This window comes from Canis lupus, chromosome 5, assembly GCF_048164855.1.
Source record: "Canis lupus baileyi chromosome 5, mCanLup2.hap1, whole genome shotgun sequence".
Classification (NCBI taxonomy): domain Eukaryota; kingdom Metazoa; phylum Chordata; class Mammalia; order Carnivora; family Canidae; genus Canis; species Canis lupus.
The window spans coordinates 73996625-74015324 of NC_132842.1; the positions used below are offsets into that span (position 1 = coordinate 73996625).

General features: G+C 50.0%; 1 protein-coding gene across 2 annotated transcripts in view; it reads right to left on the reverse strand.

Moving 5' to 3' along the window:
* Window positions 1-15219, reverse strand: part of ZDHHC18 (zDHHC palmitoyltransferase 18) — a 52192-nt gene extending 36973 nt beyond the window's left edge. Inside the window, exons 1-3 of one of the 2 annotated variants that reach the window (XM_072827629.1) lie at window positions 14436-15219; window positions 12376-12551; window positions 6607-6767 (exon numbers count right to left, since the gene is read on the reverse strand). In XM_072827629.1, coding sequence (XP_072683730.1) covers window positions 6607-6697 — 91 coding nt within the window. In that variant the 5' untranslated portion in view covers window positions 6698-6767; window positions 12376-12551; window positions 14436-15219. Of the gene's footprint in view, window positions 1-6606; window positions 6768-10946; window positions 11279-12375; window positions 12552-14435 lie in introns of those variants that run through there. The other variant, XM_072827628.1, reaches the window with a different exon arrangement.
* Window positions 15220-18700: the final 3481 nt, after the last annotated feature.

The window sequence follows — 18700 nt, forward strand, 5'->3', positions numbered from 1 at the left end:
TACAGATGAGGAAACAGACTTCATTTCAATAGTATAAGGCAGGGCTGAAATTAGAACTCTTGTCTTCCAAACATTCTCTCAGACATCACCAACCACTATGTCGAGATATTGTACAAGGCCTGGGGGTGGCAGGTGAGGGGAGAAGAGGCAAGTACATACAGGTAAGTCAAATATGTTTCCTTTAAAAAAAAATTCAAAGGGGCTCCTGGTTGGCTTAGTCAGTACAACATGCAACTCCTGATCTCGGGGTTGTAAGTTTCAGCCCCACACCGGGCTTAGAGATTACTTAAAATAAAATAAAATCTTGGGGGCAGCCCGGGTGGCTCAGCGGTTTAGTGCCGCCTTTGGCCCGGGGAGTGATCCTGGAGACCCGGAATCGAGTCCCGCATCAGGCTCCCTGCATGGAGCCTGCTTCTCCCTCTGCCTGTGTCTCTGCCTCTCTCTCTCTCTGTGTCTCTCATGAATGAATAAATAAATCTTTAAATAAATAAAAACAAATTAAATATAAAAATTAGGGAAAAAAGGGGGGTCGCCTTGCTGGCTCAGTCAGTAGACTGTCAGACTCATGAGTTCAAGCCTTATGTTGGGCCTAGTGTCTACTTCATTTTTTTTTTATTATTTTTTTCCTAGTGCTTAAAACAGAAAACCACATTTGCTTTGTTCATCCAGTTCAGAAAATATTTTTTGGAAAAAGAAGGAAGTGGGACACCTGGGTGGCTCAGCGGTTGAGCATCTGCCTTTGGCTCAGGGTGTGATCCTGGAGACCCGGGATCGAGTCCCACATCGGGCTCCCTGCACGGAGCCTGCTTCTTCCTCTGCCTGTGTCTCTGCCTCTCTCTCTCTGTTTCTCATGAATACATAAATAAAAACTTAAAAAAAAAAAAAAAAAAAGAAGGAAGGAAGAGAGAGTAGTAAGATACTTTATTCCTGCCCTAAGGAAACCTAAGATCTACTCCAAGGCTCCTGGGCTTTCCTCTAAGAAGTAAAAAGGCCTGTTCATGCCAGTAAGACCTTCCTGTTGCCTTGCAGATGGGACTCTCCAACCCCTGGCGATGTGGTCATGGAGGGTGGGGGGGAGGCTCCTTCTCACTGAATATCTGTGAGAAGCAAATGATTCTCCCCACACTTTCCCCCTCCCCCAGGGTGTGCTATGGGCGTCTCTGCCCCAACCAGGGCTCAAGGCCCACAGCCCACGAAAGGCAAGCCAGGTGGTGGGGTGTCTATGACCAAAGCCCAGGGGCTAGCACGGAAGTCCTTGAGGGTGGGGGTGGGCCATTGAGCTGGCTTTAGTGAGCGCAGGTGGGGGTCTCCACCCCCTTGCTGGGTCCTGACTGTTGGCCTTGGCCTTCCGTTGCCCCCACCTGTGGAGGAAACAGCTGCAGGGCTGTGGTCTCCCTTGCTTCGAGGTCAGCTCAAGGTCACTGCAGGGCCCAGGCCGCACACACTGGGTCACTGTAATCCCCACCTGACCCTTTCTGTCCATTCCAGGGGTTTATGGAGCACCCACTGCATCACAGCAGAGGGACAGACCAGAGGACACAGGAAGAGCGTGGCCTGAGGGCAGAGCAAGCGGTGAGGTGGCTAATTATGCGGTCGTATAGGAGGCACTGAGTCAGGTATGGGGCCTCCAGGGCCAGCCTGATCTCATTTTGAAACCTGGCCTGGACACCTGTTAGCTTGTGACTTTGAGGAAGCTGCCTAACCTCTCTGAGCCTCAGTTCCTCCCTGGGTAACGATCGTATGGAACTTGTAAGATACTGATGCGAGTGAGAGATGCAAAGGCCTAACCCATAGCTGGTGGGTTAATGGTATTACTGGTGTCCATACTCGACACTGGGGGAGGCGGAATTCAACAAAAGGTGGGGCAGCAATTAAGCTGGGTCAGGAGGAACGGCCCACCGGGCTCACCAGGAAGGAGGGCACCCGGGAGAGGCGGTGGGGGGGTGAACGGAGCAAAGGCACAAGCAAGTCCCCATCACCATCACCTGGCAGGGCTGGGGACCCCGGGGTTGCCTGCACAGGCAAGCGCTCCTCCAAGGGCAAACGTTCAGGAAGGTGGAAGACGATCCGTCTCCTGGCCACAACACTAAGTAACACTGACTCACGGAATGAGAAAGTTAGTCCCTTTTCAATTTTCTTTCAAGCCTTTGACTTGAGGGGAAAACTCTCGACTTCTAAGACCTAATAGCTGTGATCAGTCCTCAGGGCGGCTAAGGTCTGCAGGAAACCATAAACAGCAAGAATTTTGTCACATTGTTATGTTTTGTTTTCATGATTACCTTCTATTTTGAGTAAGAGGCTTTCTGCTGGCACCTGTGATAAAATTTTTCCTTGTAAGACACATTTAAAAACTAGTCACTTGGGCAGCCTGGGTGGCTCAGCGGTTTAGTGCCGCCTTCAGCCCAGGGCATGATCCTGGGGACCTGGGATCAAGTCCCACATCAAGCTCCCTGCATGGAGCCTGCCTCTCCCTCTGCCTGTGTCTCTGTGTCTCTTGTGAATACATAAATAAAATCTTAAAAAACAAAAAACAGTCTCTCAGGGCAGCCCGGGAGGCTCAGTGGTTTAGCGCTGCCTTCAGCCCAGGGCCTGATCCTGGGGTCCTGGGATCAAGTCCCGTCGGGCTCCCTGCATGGGGCCTGCTTCTCCCTCTGCCTGTGTCTCTGCCTCTCTCTCTGTCTCTCATGAATAAATAAATAAAATCTTTAAAAAAAGAACAACAACTAGTCACTTAGAGGAAAATACCAGGAAATGAAGGTAGAAGGTGAGATGCAGAAAGGGTAAAAATCATCAAGGCTGTACTCAAATGACTGATTTTCAGGAAATGCTGCTGAGGTCACGAGGGAGTCAACCAAATTCTAAGCCAGGGAGGGCTGAGGCCAAATCCGGGTCTTGGAGAGACAACTATGCTTGAAGGGAGAAGCCAGGTGTTGGGGCCGGGTCAGCAGAGCCAATCCAGGTAGCAGATAAAGCAGGTCTGCAGAAGGACTGGAGGGGAGTCACTGGGCATAGATAGGCTGCCATTTGTGACCTGCTGGGTGGTGGCGAGGGAGAGGCAGCCTATATATTGGTTCTGTGAGCAGTAAATGTGTCTAGGTCAGTGTCTGTTGCTCAGATTGGGATGTTTCCATCAGCTCCCATCAGACTGGAAGCCTCTTGGGGGGCAATGTTGCCACCTCCTCCCTCTTCCCCAATTTCTCAGAGGGCCTGGACCCTGTATGGCTGGCCCAGTAGGGTGACCCAGCTGCATGGCTCGCCAGTTGACAAATCAAGAGCTCAGACCAGGGTGGCCAACCGCCCTGGTTAGCCTATGACTGAGGGGTTTCCCAGGACATGAGACTGGAAGGAGCTGGTCAGCCTGCCTCAGATGGTCCTTGCAGGGCAGCAGCCTTGGGTTAGAACCTACTGGGCTGGAGTTGCTGGCCTATGGGGCCAAAGGGAGAAGCCTACAGGCTGCAGGGGCCCCGGGCCGCAATAATCATCAGTTCATGTTTATATGAACAGCACCATCCACCTCAAAGCTGGTCCCCAACCTTCTTGAAAAGGCTCAGTGACCTTAGTCCTTTTCAAGAAGATATATTTCACCCTGATTAGAAACCTCCTGGCCCCACCCTCAATCTGGCTCCTGTTCAAGTTTCAGAGTTCAAAGGCCTCAAAGATGTCACTTGCCAGGCTGCCAGCTGTTCTCAAAGCAAAGTCTCTGACGCTGACATTTAGGGTCCCAAGTGACTAATTCCACCCCATTCTCCAACCAGAAGTTCTCTCATTCTCTGGAGCACTCTTCCTGTTCCAGCCAATATGGCCTGTGCAGGGTTCCATGCCTGTCCTCGCTCCTTCCCGCTCTGTCCTCTCCTCTTCTCTTTCATCTGCCTGGAGGGCTCCCTTCACACATCTTCCTGTGCTTGAACTCCACCCCAACTTTAAACTTGGGCTCAAGGCATCTCTCCAGGAAGCCTCTCCATATGCCCCAGGCAGAAGATACTCCTGGTTTCTCTGATCTTCTTCCAAAGCCTAACTATACCTGTGACAGCTGGCCAGGCTTTCTACCTTGCACTGAGCTAGCCTGGAAATCGCCAGAAGGCAGGGTCCACAACAGATTTGTTTTTGGCCTCCCACCTCCTGCCCCCGTACTCAGGAGTCAGTATATAGAATTAACACCTAAATGATTAAACCCACAATGCCTGATTGGGAGAAGCTGCAACTGCCTCTCCATGAGTCACCTGGGGACATCAAGGAAGGCGTCTCGAGAAGCTCACTCACTCAGCCAACATCTCTGGACCCCTAAGCGGTAGACTAGGTGAATAAGACCCTCACTGCCCAGGAGAGAGGCTGCTGGGCCTGCCCAACATTTTTGTAATGATCACCATGTAGCACAGGGCCAAGAAGAGAAGGAAGGACAAGAAGCTCATGGAAGGTGTGGCCCAACTAGGATCATGAAAGCTTCTCAGAATATGGAATACCTGGGTCGAGACATAAGAATGAAGACAGTGTGGCCACCGAAGACTGAAGATGTGTCCCTGTGGCCATCTCAGAAGACATAGCAAAGGGTGTGGGAGTCAAGGCCCACAGTCCATCTCTGTGCCTCCATTCCCTGGCCGTGTGCTCACCTGCCGCAGTTTCTGCATCAGCACAGCAGGACTACTGGGAGGATTTGTGTGGATAATGGATGGGAAGTGTTCAGGACATAGTCAAGCGCTCCCCAAACATGGGGGATTACAGTTGTCATTATTACCCACACAGCTCACGGGAGCCCAGAGGATTCCAGGCAGCCAGCTCTCCAAGCTCAGGCTGAGCTGGACTATAATCTTGTCCCACAATTAGCTCCAACCCGGAGGGAGGAGAAACGGGCTGCCACTGAGCCTCCCTGTTGCCAGGTGGACTGCCCGGGTCAGGCTGCAGGATTCTGAAGGAGCAAAGTCAGGTCTAAGAGGCTGAGTGGTGAGCGGCCGGGGGGGGTTCAAGAGGGAAGGAAGTTGGATGTAGGCAGAGGAAGACAGCAACTGAGGGTGTGGCTGAGGACAGGCCTAGGCAGAGGAATGAGAAGATAAACAAAGAGCAAGAGAACATTCTCCCTCTTCCTGCCCACCCTCCTGAGTTGTTCCAGAGAACCAGTGACATAGCTTCCAGGGATGGATGCAGTGGGCTCCAACATTTACAGGCCCCGGGGGCTCTTCAGGGCCAGTTAGATGTTTAAAAGAGTATCTGAAAGCCACTCCGTTAGGGGAAGGAACCAACCATGCACCGGAAACCCTTGAGGTGTGCAAATAGCCACGTCACTTCTCCCCAGGAAGGAGGTGGGGTGGAGCAAGCTGAGATTAAGGCCCTGGCCCCAGCACCCAGGCTCCCAGGGGGACACACAGCCATCTGGGAGAAATCGAGGGCTGTCTGCGGTGCCTGGGAGCACAGGTTCTTTATAGCCACACCGGCCTTCCTGCTATTCCTTAAACATTACCAGCTTGTTCACCACTCCAGGCTTTTGCCTGTACTGTTTCCAGACTACACAGTACTGGCTCCATCATACCATTCAGGGCTCCTCTCAAGTACCACCTCCTCCTAGAAGCTTTCCCAGATCACCTACTCTAAACTAGTTCACTCCCTACAACCTACTGTGCTCTTCCTCCACATACCCACACAGCTCAATCCCTCATCTTTTCAAATCTTTGCTTCTTTGTTCAGAAGTCACTCCTTCACAGTCTTCTCTGATCACTGTCCCCCCAGCTCTCATCCTTCCTCCATGCTTTCCTCTTTGACATCCCAGATGTTTAATTGTTTTTAAAATATTTTATTTATTTATGCATGAGAGACAGAGAGACAGAGAGAGAGAGAGAGAGAGAGAGAGAAATAGAGAGAGAGAGAGAGGCAGAGACACAGGCAGAGGGAGAAGCAGGCTCTATGCAGGGAGCCCGACATGGGACTCGATCCTGGGTCTCCAGGATCCCAACCTGTGCTGAAGGGTTCACTAAACCGCTGAGCCACTGGGGCTGCCCCACCAGATGTTTAATTGTTAACTGTCCTTCTCCTCCTGCTGGAATGTCAGCTCCAAGAGGGCAGGGGATTATTGTCATATTTGTTCACTACTGTATTGTCAGCATTTAGAAAAGTGCTTGGCACATGATAGGGGTTCAACCAATGTTTGATGAGAAAATGAGTAAGTACAGGAATGTTTAAGAGCAGAGACTCTGGTCAGACTGTATGACATCTCATCCCAGCTCTTCCACTTACTGTGTGATCTTGGACCATATACTTGACTCCTCTGAGACTCGATTTAATCAGTAAAAGGAGAATAACAATAGAGTCTGTCTTATAGGATTACTGGAGGATTAAATAAGATCATGCATGTAAAGAGGTAAAAACCCCGCCTGGCCCACAATGAGCAGTTGGGGCTAAGCTGGCAGCCATCACAGCCTTCATTTGCTAGCATCTCTTGCTTGCTTATTTGCTCACTTGTTTATCACATGTTTCCGCTCTGGTGTCAGCTCCAGCCTGCCTTACTTACTACCATGCCCTCAGTTTCTGGCAAGGCGTGGGAAGAGAAAATCAGGCCTCCTCTCAAATCAAGGAGTGTGGAACTGGGAGACACAGCTCCAGCTGCAGTAGGAGCCTCACCGATCTGCTTCTCCAGGGCGGCTGCCTCACAGACGGTGGCCCGGGGCAGGATCCCAGGGTCGGTGAAACTTGTCTGCAGCAGGCAGCTCATGACGAAGAAGAAGAGGATGGCAGCGATGATGGGGATGGCGAGAGTCAGCTGGCGGGCCAGGAAGGGACAGCTAGAGAGAGAGAAAGAGAGAGGGGGAAAGATGAGCAGACACCCAGAAGGCCCTGTGGGGCACAGGGCTACAGCACTAGGCAGGCGTCGTCAGCCCAGAAACACCACCGCATTCTCTCTAGGAGAGCCTCTCCCTGAGGAAGAGGGACAGCTCCTAGGCAGGTGCAGCCACTCCCCCAGGAGTGCCCCCAGGAGAGCAGACATCACTAATTGATCCTTGCACTTTCCCTGTGAGCCAATAGCAGCCTTAATCACAGATCCCAGCACTTTTTTTTTTTTTTTTTTATGAGCTAAGGAGAGGGCTCTAGATCCCAGCATTCTTCACCCCTGCTCATAGCTGCAGCCTCAGAATCCTGAACACAAAGCTTCAGGCAGCCACTACCAATGAATTGGGTACTCACTTGAGTCGACCATCCATGACAATGTTCACTCATTCACTCACTCACTCCACAAATATTTAGTGAGGGCTTACATACGCCAGGCAACACCTTCACCAAACAGAGTGAATAAGAGTGTTGTTCCCCACCCACCACGAGGCTCTGGTCTAGTTGGGGAAAAAAAGATATGTATACAGAGGGGTGCCACATAGGACTGTGTGTGGTAACACAGGAAAGAGGACAACAGAACAGTCAGGATAGTCTGGCTGAAGGAGATAATGCCTAAGCTAAAATCCAAAGAATGAGTAGGGTCAGCCAGGTGAAGGGGGTTAGGGGAAAGACCATGGTCCAGGCACTGCCACGGTCATCCCAGGGCCAGCATCCCAAGTCCGTGCTTTCAGGTCCCTAGTTGGTTTGGAGAAGAGTCTGTGCACAGGTTGACTCTGAGTCCCGCCCACAGGATTAACCGCTGTCCTCTGCTGCCTTCCCTCCCAGAGCTAGAGTGGCACCTGACGGGGTAAGGAGCTGCTACTTGGGAAATGATAGGCTGCTGGTAGGCCAGAATCGGCCAAGGAGCTGGCACAGTTACAGAAAGCAAACCTGTGGACATCTACACACTGTTTCCAGAGCTTTGACTGCCAGAGGCTCTGGCCTCCGAGAGGCCCTTCCCTTGAAGAGCAGAGACTGCCAAGATCAAGAGCTTCAAATGAACCACACACTCTGCTCCAAACACCTCAGTGGTTCCTGGGTCCGAGCCTCAACAAAGCTGGGCCCTCTGTGTCCCTCACAGGACAATCAATCAGATCATGTATAACCAGACTCTGGGGGATGGAGACTTGAAGTCTGAGACTCATGGAGCCCTCAGACACACTAAGTCCTAGCTCCCTGATTTTACAGAGGCGGACTCTGAGGCCCCACCCAAGGTCACCTAGCCAGCCGACGACAGGACCGGGGCCTCTGGGCCCTTAGCAAATACTCCTTACATTCATTCAACAAATATTTACTATATTGAGTGCCTATTACACACCAGGCCCTGTTCTAGGCACTGAAGACACAACAGTAAGAATGAAGTCCTGCCCTGGTGAAGAGACAGGCAACAAACTAGCAGAAAATATGCACATAGTATGTTCAGATGGTGGCAAGTGCTTCCAGAGAGCAAGTAGTCAGAGAAGAGGGACAGAAGGGGGGGGAGTGGTTTGGTATGTTATAGGGACACTCAGGGAAGGAGGGAAGAGTGAGGGAGTGAACCATGAGACTACCTGAACGAAGGGTATTCCAATCTGTGCAAAGGCCCTGAGGCAGGAATGTGCAAGGAGGCCAATGTGCCTGGAGGAGGATGCATGGGGAGGTGGGGGGAAGTGGAAGGAGATGGACACAGAGGAAGCCCATTATCAGGGCTCTGGCTCTTATTCGGGAGAGCCAGGGAGGATCCCAGAGGGGACAGGGATCTGACTTAGAATTAAAGGGGCACTTTGGCCTCCGTGTGGGGTGGGAAGTGGGGCAGAAGCCACCCTGCTGACAGCCCTGTGCAATAATCCATGAAACCAAACAATGAAGCAAAACCATTCTCAGCAAGAAAAGCCCTAGAGAGCCAATCTATGGTTCCCCAGAACAATGGGAGAGTGTGAGCTCGCTCACTCTCCAGCCTTCCCCAGCGCTGGCCGCTACTGAGGTTTCACCCCAGTTCAGACCCAGGGCTACGCTCAGCCCAAACCCAAACCCTCTTGCCAACCCCACCAGCCCAAGTGAGGAAGGGCACAGACAAAGCGAGATGATTCACACACCCTCCCCAAGCCCAGAAGTCCTCCTCTCTCCTTTCTCTGGGGGACAAATCTGGCACTGGTCAAGATACCCCCACAGCCCAGGGGAGATACTGCTTTTGAATGGACTGAACCCCACGCTACATGGTTGCGGGGGTCAACTTCCTCTTGCCCGGGGTGCAGCCCTAGAGGTACTGGAAAAGGAACTTTCAAAACACTCATGTGGGTCAGCCCAGCGAGATGGATCTGAAACTCTGCCCAGGGAACATGCTGGAGGCTGGGGGCTACCCAGAGCTTCTGCTTGTCATATTATCCTGGATCTTTTTATCCATCCTGACTCAGAAAGGAAGGGGGAAAGGGAGAAGCTAATTTGTACAAAGTCCTCACCTTACTTCAAGGGGAAACCCAAGGTTGCAGATACATGATCTGGCAGCTGGAAAGGGTCCCTGGGGGTGGTGTCTCTGTGGCAGCCTTAGCATGGCCACAGGCCCTTAGCAAGTGCTTTATGGTGAAGACAAGAGCTAAAAGCAGCATCCAGCATCCAGGGCTTGTTCCTGGCTAAAAGCTTACATACATAACCTTGTGCCACCATCACGACAACCTATTATAAACCCCATTTTATAGATGAGAGCACTGGGGCTCCAAGGTGAAGGGACCGGCCCCAAGGTCACGCAGTATGGCAGCGGTGCGTGGTGCACCTGGCATGGGAAGCAGGTCTGCTGGCTCCAGAGATGGAGTCATTCACCACACTGGCCAGTTAAGGAAGACCACAAAGAATGGGGAGAACCAGGAGGGGAAGTGAGAGCGTGTGTGCAAAGAATCACACAGCAGATGGCTCAAGCTACAGACCAAGTTTTCCAAGTTGGAAAACTTCTGATACAAAAACGTGACCCTGGGAAATGACAGGCATCCCCCACCCCCGCAAACCAGAAAACGGAGATACTGTGTGGGCCAATCCTGTGTCACTGGGGATCAAAAGCTCACGGGGGCAAATACGACCTGCCCCACCAAAGCACTCTGGACTCTCTGGAAAAATAACAAGGCGCTGCAGCTGTTCCTGCCACGGGACAGGCCAGAGGTATGCTCCAGAATGTTGAGAAGGCAAAGAAAACCCGGAGGTCAGAGGTTGGGGGGGGGCGGCAGGGGCTTGGCAGAGTCTGAGGGAAGGCTGGGAAGTGTTAGGGAAGCTAAGGAAGGTGCTGGAGAGGGACTGGAGGCCTTAGAGGCCCAAAGCTGTTTGGGAAGATTACCTGAGGGTCTGGAGGGAGAAAGACTGAGGGGAAAGGAAGGCGGAAGGCTCTGAGAGTAGAGGGATAACAGGGGGCCCCAGAAGGGGCCCTGGGGGGACCAGAAGGCAGCTAGGAGATTTGTGATGGGGAGTATAAAGCCAAAGGACCCGGAAGAAATTCAGAAGTTGTCTGGAAGAGAGAAAGAGCAAAGATGCCTTGGGTGGGAAAGAGGCTGGGGGAAAGATGGTCCTGGGGAGAGGTGAGGGCAAGGAGGTCCCGGAGGCTCAAGCCAGGTTCCCAGAGGGCCCAGAGGATGGGAGGATGTAGAGGGACAAGGGAGGGTGGTGCTCCTGGCAGAGGTTGGCAAAGGCAGGGTGCCAGGGAAAGGCAGGGAGGGATGGGGGGCGGGCCGCAGAGGATGGGGTGATGGGTCCCCGTATGGATGGGGCATCCAGATGGCGAGGGAGGATGGAGATTGGGGAAATGTCGGGGTGGGGAGGTGCGGTGCTAGGTGGAGAGGGCCGAGAGGGCAGATGAGACACATGCAAGGGGACTGGGAAGGCCTAGGGGCAGATCCTGAGCAGAGGGCGAGGACGCAGGCCAGGGAGGAGCAGGGAGGGGAGGATGCCTGGCAGGTGCAGAGAAGGGTGGAGCGCCCGGGGTCGCGGGAGAAGGCGGGGGGCCCAGAGGGAGACCAGAGGCGCTGAAGAGCCCACCCAGGATCCGGGCAGGTGGGGTGCGCGGCCAGGGCCGGAGGGGGCCGGAGGGGCAGGGGCGCCCGAGGGGGCGGGGCCGGGGGCGCCGCCGGACTCACTCGAAGACGAAGAAGAGGACGGTGGTGGTGAGGATGAGCAGCAACGTGAGTGCGAAGACGCCGCCGTGGCCGGCCAGCATGAGGCGGCCGCCGCAGTAGAAGCGGTTGCGGCCCGGGAACACCTCCCACTTGCGCCGCGGGCGGCGGCCGAGGCTCCCGCTGCCGCTGCCACTGCTGCTCCAGCGCGGCGCGGCGGCGGGCGGCGGGGGCCCGGGGCCCGGGCCGGGGGGCGCGGCGGGGCCGGGACGGCGCGCCCCAGGGGAGGCGGGCGGCGGGGCGGCCCCGGGGCTGATCTGCTGGTACTCGCAGTCCTTCATGCGGCCGGCCGCGGGCCTCGGCTCGGCGCCCCGCGAGCCGGCCGGGCCGCACCGGGACCGGGGCCGAGCAACGGAGGAGGCAGCGGCGGCGGCGGCGGCGCGCGGCGCTCGCTCGCTGGGGGCGGCCCCGCCGCCGCCCCGCCCCGCCCCCGCCCGGCGCGGCCTCCCGCCGCAGCGCCCCCTCCGCCTGGGCCCGGGATGGCGCTCGCGCCCCGCCGCGGGGTCCCGGCCGGTCCCTGCCCACCCTGAGCCCCGGCGGTCCCCTCTGCACGACGACGCGGCGGCAGATGCGCGCTCCCGGGAGCTTTCTGTTGTTTTGCAAGGAAACCATTTGTGGGGCGTCCCCTGCGTGCCGGGCACCTTGCCGAGCGCCCAGATTCGAGTGGTGCACTTCTTGATTTACTTCTGACAATCTGTAATTCCAGGGCTGCCAGGCTTCAGCCATCTCTGAGGACTGACTGGATAGGTATTTGGGGCGAGGGGGTGGGGGTGGGGATACAATCTGTTGTGAACCCGAGGGGCCTGTTAGCTACTGTCTTGAAGTTCAAAGTGCCCAGTGGATATGTGTGGCACATCTCTGGCCTCCCTCCCAGCTCTGTGATCTGGACCCAAACCAAGGGTTGTTTAGGTATCAGGGTTGATGTAGGGTTGATGCCACAGGGCCCCAGTATTTTTCAAGAATTTTAGGTGTATTCATTTTCCAAATTGCTGTGATTCAAATTATCACAAATTTAATGGCTTAAAACAACATACATTATCTGAGGTTCAGGTCAGGAGCCTCAGCCCTATCAGCTGAATCTTTTGCTCCAGGTCTCAGAAGGCTATAATCAAGGTTATCAGCAAGGCTGCATCCTCACCCAGAGACTCAACTGGGGAAGAATCCACATGCAAGCGCCTTCAGGTTTTCTTGGCAGAACTTATTTCCTTTGGACTGTATGGCTCAAGGCCTGGGGTTTTTGATGGCTGTCAGCTGGTTCCAGAGGCATCCGCAGCTCCTGGGGGTTATGTCATGTGGGCTTCTACAACATGGCTGTTTACTCACTCCATCAGGCCCACAAGGAGAGTCTCTAGCTCCAGTGTGCTAAGACAGAGTTTCACATAATGTAACTTACTATGTATGTAGTGGGAGAGATATCCCATCAGTTTTGCCATGTTCTATAGGCTAGAAGAAAGTCAGAGGTCCACTTGAACTCAAAACGAGGATCACACTTTTATGTGAAAACCAGGAGGCAGGAGTCACTGGGTGTTACCTTAGGTTCTGTCCACCGCACGGGGGTTACTGGAAAACCTAAGGAAAAGTATAGGAAAAGAGAGAGCTAGAAACTAGGAGAGAGTAAGAAACAAAAATCAAAATACAGAATGCAGGGAGGCCTGGGTGGCTCAGTCCATTGAGCATCTGATTCTTGGTTTCAGCTTAGGTCAGTATCTCAGGGTCATGAGATCAAGCCCCAGCTCAGGCTCCAAGCTCAGCATGGAGTCTGCTTGGGATTCTTTCTTTTCCTCTGCCCCTCCCCACTGTGTGCACTCTCTCTTGCTCTCTAAGATTAATCAATCTTTAAAAAAATACATAATGCACCTCAGTGGGAAAAAAAAATACATAATACAGAGGGATAGAAAGGTAACAACAGTGACCTCAAGGATCACTAATTGTTACACATGCCAGAAGCTGCCTAGCCATGCCCTTGATGCCAAAGATTCGGGGTTTGATGAGCCCCACTTTGGAGTGCACACCTACACACACTCTCTCTCAAATAAATAAATCTTTAAAAATAAATAAATAAATAAATAAAAAGCAAAACTAAAATGCCAATAACAGACACAGCATTCCATTTGACTACCTCCTCACTCTAGCGTCAGGTTTATCTTTTTCTCTTATTTAAATAGTAGCTGCAACTTCCATGTCACCTATTCATTTCTTTTTTTTTTTTTCTTTTTTTTTTCACCTATTCATTTCTTTTAACAATTTAACCTCTGTCTACATCACTCCCCTAAAACTTCTATCTTGGGGCACCTGGCTGGTTCAGTTGGAAGAGCATGCAACTCTTGGTCTTAGGGTTTAACTTCAAGCCCCACATTGGGTGTAAAGATTACTTAAAAATAAAATCTTAAAAAAAACCCAAAACCTTTCTATCTTAAATGTCACTAGTGACCCATCTAGTGTGACATAAACTACTCATTCTCACCAACACCCACAGTTCCCAGAGAAGAGAGAAGAGAGAAGCCTCTCTTCCAGATAGGTGTGACCAAGTGACTGAATTCTGGCTAATGGGATATGAGTGGAAATGACGAGCCAGCTCATAAAACTTCCAGGGGCTGATCTTTGCTCCCTTTGCCATCTGCTCGAAGAATGGAGGAGACTGAGAGTCAAGCCAGATGTGCCCATTCCAAGTTTCAGGTCCCACTCCTTCTCAATCACCAGAAATACTTAACAAGACTGAATTCAACTGTTGTAATTCAGCAACATGCATAGTATTTTATTTGTAGCAAATAAGTCTGAGGGCTAGAAGAAATAAGAGATCCTGAAAGCTCTAGGACTCTCTGACCATGACTTAGGCTGAGAGTTTAAAGACCCAAGCAAGCTTGTCATTTTTGTGCAAGGACTCTGATGCATTCAGAAGCATTCCTGTAATACCAGGTCCCCATAGTCATCATCACTGCCATAACAGTCAAGTGCAACAACCATTTGGGCCCCCAAGGCACTTGCTTGAATTGACACGTCATCACAAATAACCACAGGTGATGATTTGATTAATCATGATACCACAGCATGCCTTGGATTAGTTGCATTGTGTTTCTCATTGGCAAAGATCTCAGCACATTGAAACTCAATGACACAACCAAACCAGATCTCTAGTCCCATCTTTTGAGGTGTATTTCCTGGGACCCCCTCCTAGTACCATTTTCTGTATCAGTCAGGATCCAGCCAATGAGACAGAAACCATACCAGTCACTGGACAGAGGGAATTTAATATAAAGAATAGTTGGAAGAGTTAACTAGGTATAAAGCTGTTAACTAACAGCTTAAAAGGTAAAAAGACAACTCTGAGATATCATGGAGGCAGCAACAGCAGGAGGCGTCTATAACTCATAGGGCTAGGAGGACAAAGGGAAGCATTTGGAATTATGATAACTTGGACACTTAAAAGAGGGGCTCCACAGAGCTGAAACAGACCTCATAAGTCTGGTGCTCGTGTCTTGTGTCTCTGAAAGTGGAGGAGGGACCAACAGCGCTGAGGAAGGAGTACCAGCTGGCTGATGCTGGTGTCTCTGACTGGGACACCATGATGCTCGTTCTGCAATTGTCGAAAAACTCTGCAAAGTGGATTCAGCTGCTGTTATAAGAAGGAAAGGCTGCTGCCCAGGTGAAGGAGCTTTGCTAGAGTGACCTCACAGGAAAAGGAAGCAAATGGAGGAAGGGAGCCTTTCTTCCTCTTCTGGACTTACTATCTCCCTCTAGTGGCCCTTATTGGCAGAGCCAAGCGCAGAGCCCGCTGACAAAGCAGAAATGTGATTGCTGAGTCCCAGCTCCAGCATCTCATAGTAGAAAGCAGAACAGTGGATTTAGAGCTGAGAGACAATAACTTAACAACTGGGATGGGTGCTTTTATAAAGCATTAGAAAAAAGAGGTGAACTTAGGTGAGAATTAGCTGGTTTTCAAGCAGAGATGAAAGGGAAATAAAGTCCAGAGATAACGGGTCTTTCAGAATCAGAAAAACTGCTCCTAGAAAACAAATAGTATAAGACTGAAAATGGTCTTGAAAGATGTCAACACCTGTAAGGCAAATATCAGCTGAAGAGTGTGGCCTTCTCTCTTATCATTTCACATGACTTTGGTGTAGCCATCATTACATTAAGAGTGAGATGGGAGGGGAGTGCCTGGGTGGCTCATTCAGTTAAGTGTCCAACTCTTGATTTTGGCTCAGGTTGTGATCTCAAGAGTTGTGAGGTCAAGCCCCGGGTCAGGCTCTGCACTCAGCGCGGAGTCAGCTTGAGATTCTCTCCCTCTCTCTCTGCCTCTCCCCCCACTCACATGCACTTGTGCTCTTTCAATAAATTTTTTTTAAAAAAGAGTGAGGCAAGAAGTGTCAAAGCAAATAAATACATTAGCTTGATAATTCTATCTAGGAAAGAACTTGAGAGTGGTTAGTGTCACATGCATCTGGAAGCAAACAGAGCAGAAACCTGTTGTAATAATTTTGCAGTCAGTCTGGCTAAGCCAGAATACACAGATATGTGGTCAGATATTATTCTGGATGTTTCTGTGAAGGTATTTTAAAGGTGAGATTAACATTTTTAAAAATATTTTTTAAAAGATTTTATTTATTTATTCATGAGAGACACAGAGAGAGGCAGAGACATAGGCAGAGGGAGAAGCAGGATCCTCACAGGGAACCCGATGTGGGACTCCATCCCTAAACTGGGATCGTGCCCTGAGCCAAAGGCAGAGGCTCAACCACTGAGCCACCCAGGTGTCCCTAAAATATTTTTTATTTATTTTTTATTTTTTTTCCTAAATTTTTTTTTAAGGTAATCTCCACACCCAATGTGGGGCTCCAACTCATGACCTCAAGGTCAAAAGTCACATGCTCCACCAACTGGACCAGCCAGGTGTCCCATAAGGTTAGACTAACATTTATTTTATTTTTTTAAAGATTTTATTTATTTATTCATGAGAGACACAGAGATAGAGAGAGGCAGAGACACAGGCAGAGGGAGAAGCAGGCTCCCTGCAGGGAGCCCAACGTGGGACTCGATCCCGGGACTCCTGGATCACGCCCTGGGCCGAAGGCAGGCGCTAAACCGCTGAGCCACCCAGGCATCCCTAGACTAACATTTAAATCAGTAGACTCGGGGCAGCCCTGGTGGCCCAGCGGTTTAGTGCCACCTTCAGCCCGGGGTGTGATCCTGGAGACCCGGGATCGAGTCCCATGTCAGGCTTCCCGCACAGAGCCTGCTTCTCCCTCTGCCTGTCTCTGTCTCTGTCTCTCTCTGTCATGAATAAATAAATAAAATCTTTAAAATAAATAAATAAATAAATAAATCAGTAGACTTTAGTAAAGCCGGTTATTCTTCATAAAGTAGGTGGGCCTCATCTAATCAGTCAAAGGCCTTAATAGAAAAAAAAAAAAAGATTGACTTCCCCTAAGAAAGAGGGAATTCTGCCAAGGAGGCTGCCTTCAGACTTGAATGGCCTACCAACTCCTCCATGGTGTCTAGCCACTGGCCTACCTTGCAGATTTTGGACTTGCCAGCCTCTGTAGTCACGAGCCAGTTATCTCCCCTACGCTATATGCGCACACACACATATATAAATATACAACCCAGGCAACCCTGGTGGCGCCGTGGTTTAGTGCCACCTGCAGCCCAGGGTGTGATCCTGGAGACCTGCCTCTCTTTCTCTCTGTGTCTCTATGAATATAAATAAATAAATAAATAAATAAATAAATAAATAAACAAACAAACAAACAAACAACCCATTTGTTATGTTTCTCTAGAGAACTCTGACTTATATACCAAAAAGATTTTGAGAGGGCAGCCCGGGTGGCTCAGCAGTTTAGTGCCGCCTTTGGCCCGGGGCCTGAGCCTGGAGACCTAGGATCAAGTCCCACGTCGGACTCCGTGCATGGGGCCTGCTTCTCCCTCTGCCTGTGTCTTTGCCTCTCTCTGTGTCTCTCATGATAAATAAATAAAATCTTAAAAAAAAAAAGATTTTGAGGCAATTGTATTGCCAAAGAAACCATGAACCCAAATTTTAAAAAAGCTTTGTCAAAAATTAATTAATTAAAAAGGCTTTGTCTGTCTAAAATTCATATGAAATCTCGAGAGATGCTGAATAGCCAAAACAATTTTGAACAAGAAGAATAAATTGAAGGTCTCATACTTCGTGATTTCCAAATGTACTGCAAAGCTATAGGAATCAAAACAGTATGGTACCAGCATAAAGATGGACATACAGACCAATGGAATAAATTAAAGAACCTAGAAATAAATCCTTGCATATATATATGGTCAGATAGTTTCAACAAAGGCTCCAAGACCAATCAATGGGGAAAAAACAGTCTTTTCAACAAATAGTGCTGGGAAAACTGGAGATCCACATGAAAAGAAGGAAATTAGATTTTTGTCTCACATCACATATAAAAATTAACCCCCAATGGATAAAAGTTCTAAACATAAGAGCTAAAATCATAAAACTCTCAGAAGAAAACAAAGAACAAAACTTCATGACCCTGGATTTGGCAATGACTCTGCAAATAATACTGAAAGCATGGGCAACAAGAGAAAAGTGGATAAATTGGACTTCATCAAAATTAAAACCTTTTGGGCATCAAATGACACTATGAACAAAGTGATAAGGCAGCCAGGCAACCTATGGAATGGGAGAAAATATTTGCAAATCATATATCTGATTAATATACAAAATATATAAACAACTCTAGCAACTCAACAACAAAAAACAAGTGACCTGATTTAAAAATGGACAAAGGAGGACAGCCCCGGTGGCGCAGCGGTTTGGCGCCGCCTGCAACCTGGGGTATGATCCTGGAGATCTGGGATTGAGTCCCATGTCAGGCTCCCTGCATGGAGCCTGCTTCTCCCTCTGCCTGTGTCTCTGTCTCTCATGAATAAATAAATAAATAATATTTTTTAAAAATGGACAAAGGATCTCAACAAACATTTCCCCAAAGATATATATTTCATGTGCCAATAAGCAGACGAAAAGATGCTCAACATCACTTATCATTAGGGAAATACAAAATCAAAATGTCAATGACATACCACCTCACACCCACTAGGATTGCTACTATTTTTTTTTATTTAATTTTTTTAAAAAAGATTTTATTTATTTATTCATGAGAGACACAGAAAGAGAGAGAGAGGCAGAAGCAGGCCCCATGCAGGGAGCCCGACGTGGGACTCAATCCTGGGTTGTCCAGGATCAGGCCCTGGGCCAAAGGCGGCGCTAAACCACTGAGCCACCTGGGCTGCCCCAGATCGCTATTATCTAAAACAGAACAGGCTCAGTGGTTGAGTGCCTATCTTTGGCTCAGGCTGCGATCCCAGAGTCCCGGGATCAAGTCCCATATTGGGCTCCCTGCATGAAGCCTGCTTCTCCCTCTGCCTATGTCTCTGCCTCTCTCTCTCTGTCTGTCTTATGAATAAATTTCTTTAAAATCTTTAAAAAAAAATAAAATGAATAATAAAAATTTTTTTAAAGTAATAAAAAATAAATAAATAAAATAAATAAAACGAACAAAACAGGGGTGCCTGGCTGGCTCAAAGAGCATGCCACTCTTAATCTCAGGGTCATGAGTTCAAGTCCCATGTTGGGTGTGAAGCCTACTTTAAAAAGTAAAACAAGTGTTGGTGAGGATGTGAAGAACTTTGAATCTTTGTGCATTGCTCATGGAAATGTAAAATAGCATAGCTGCTAT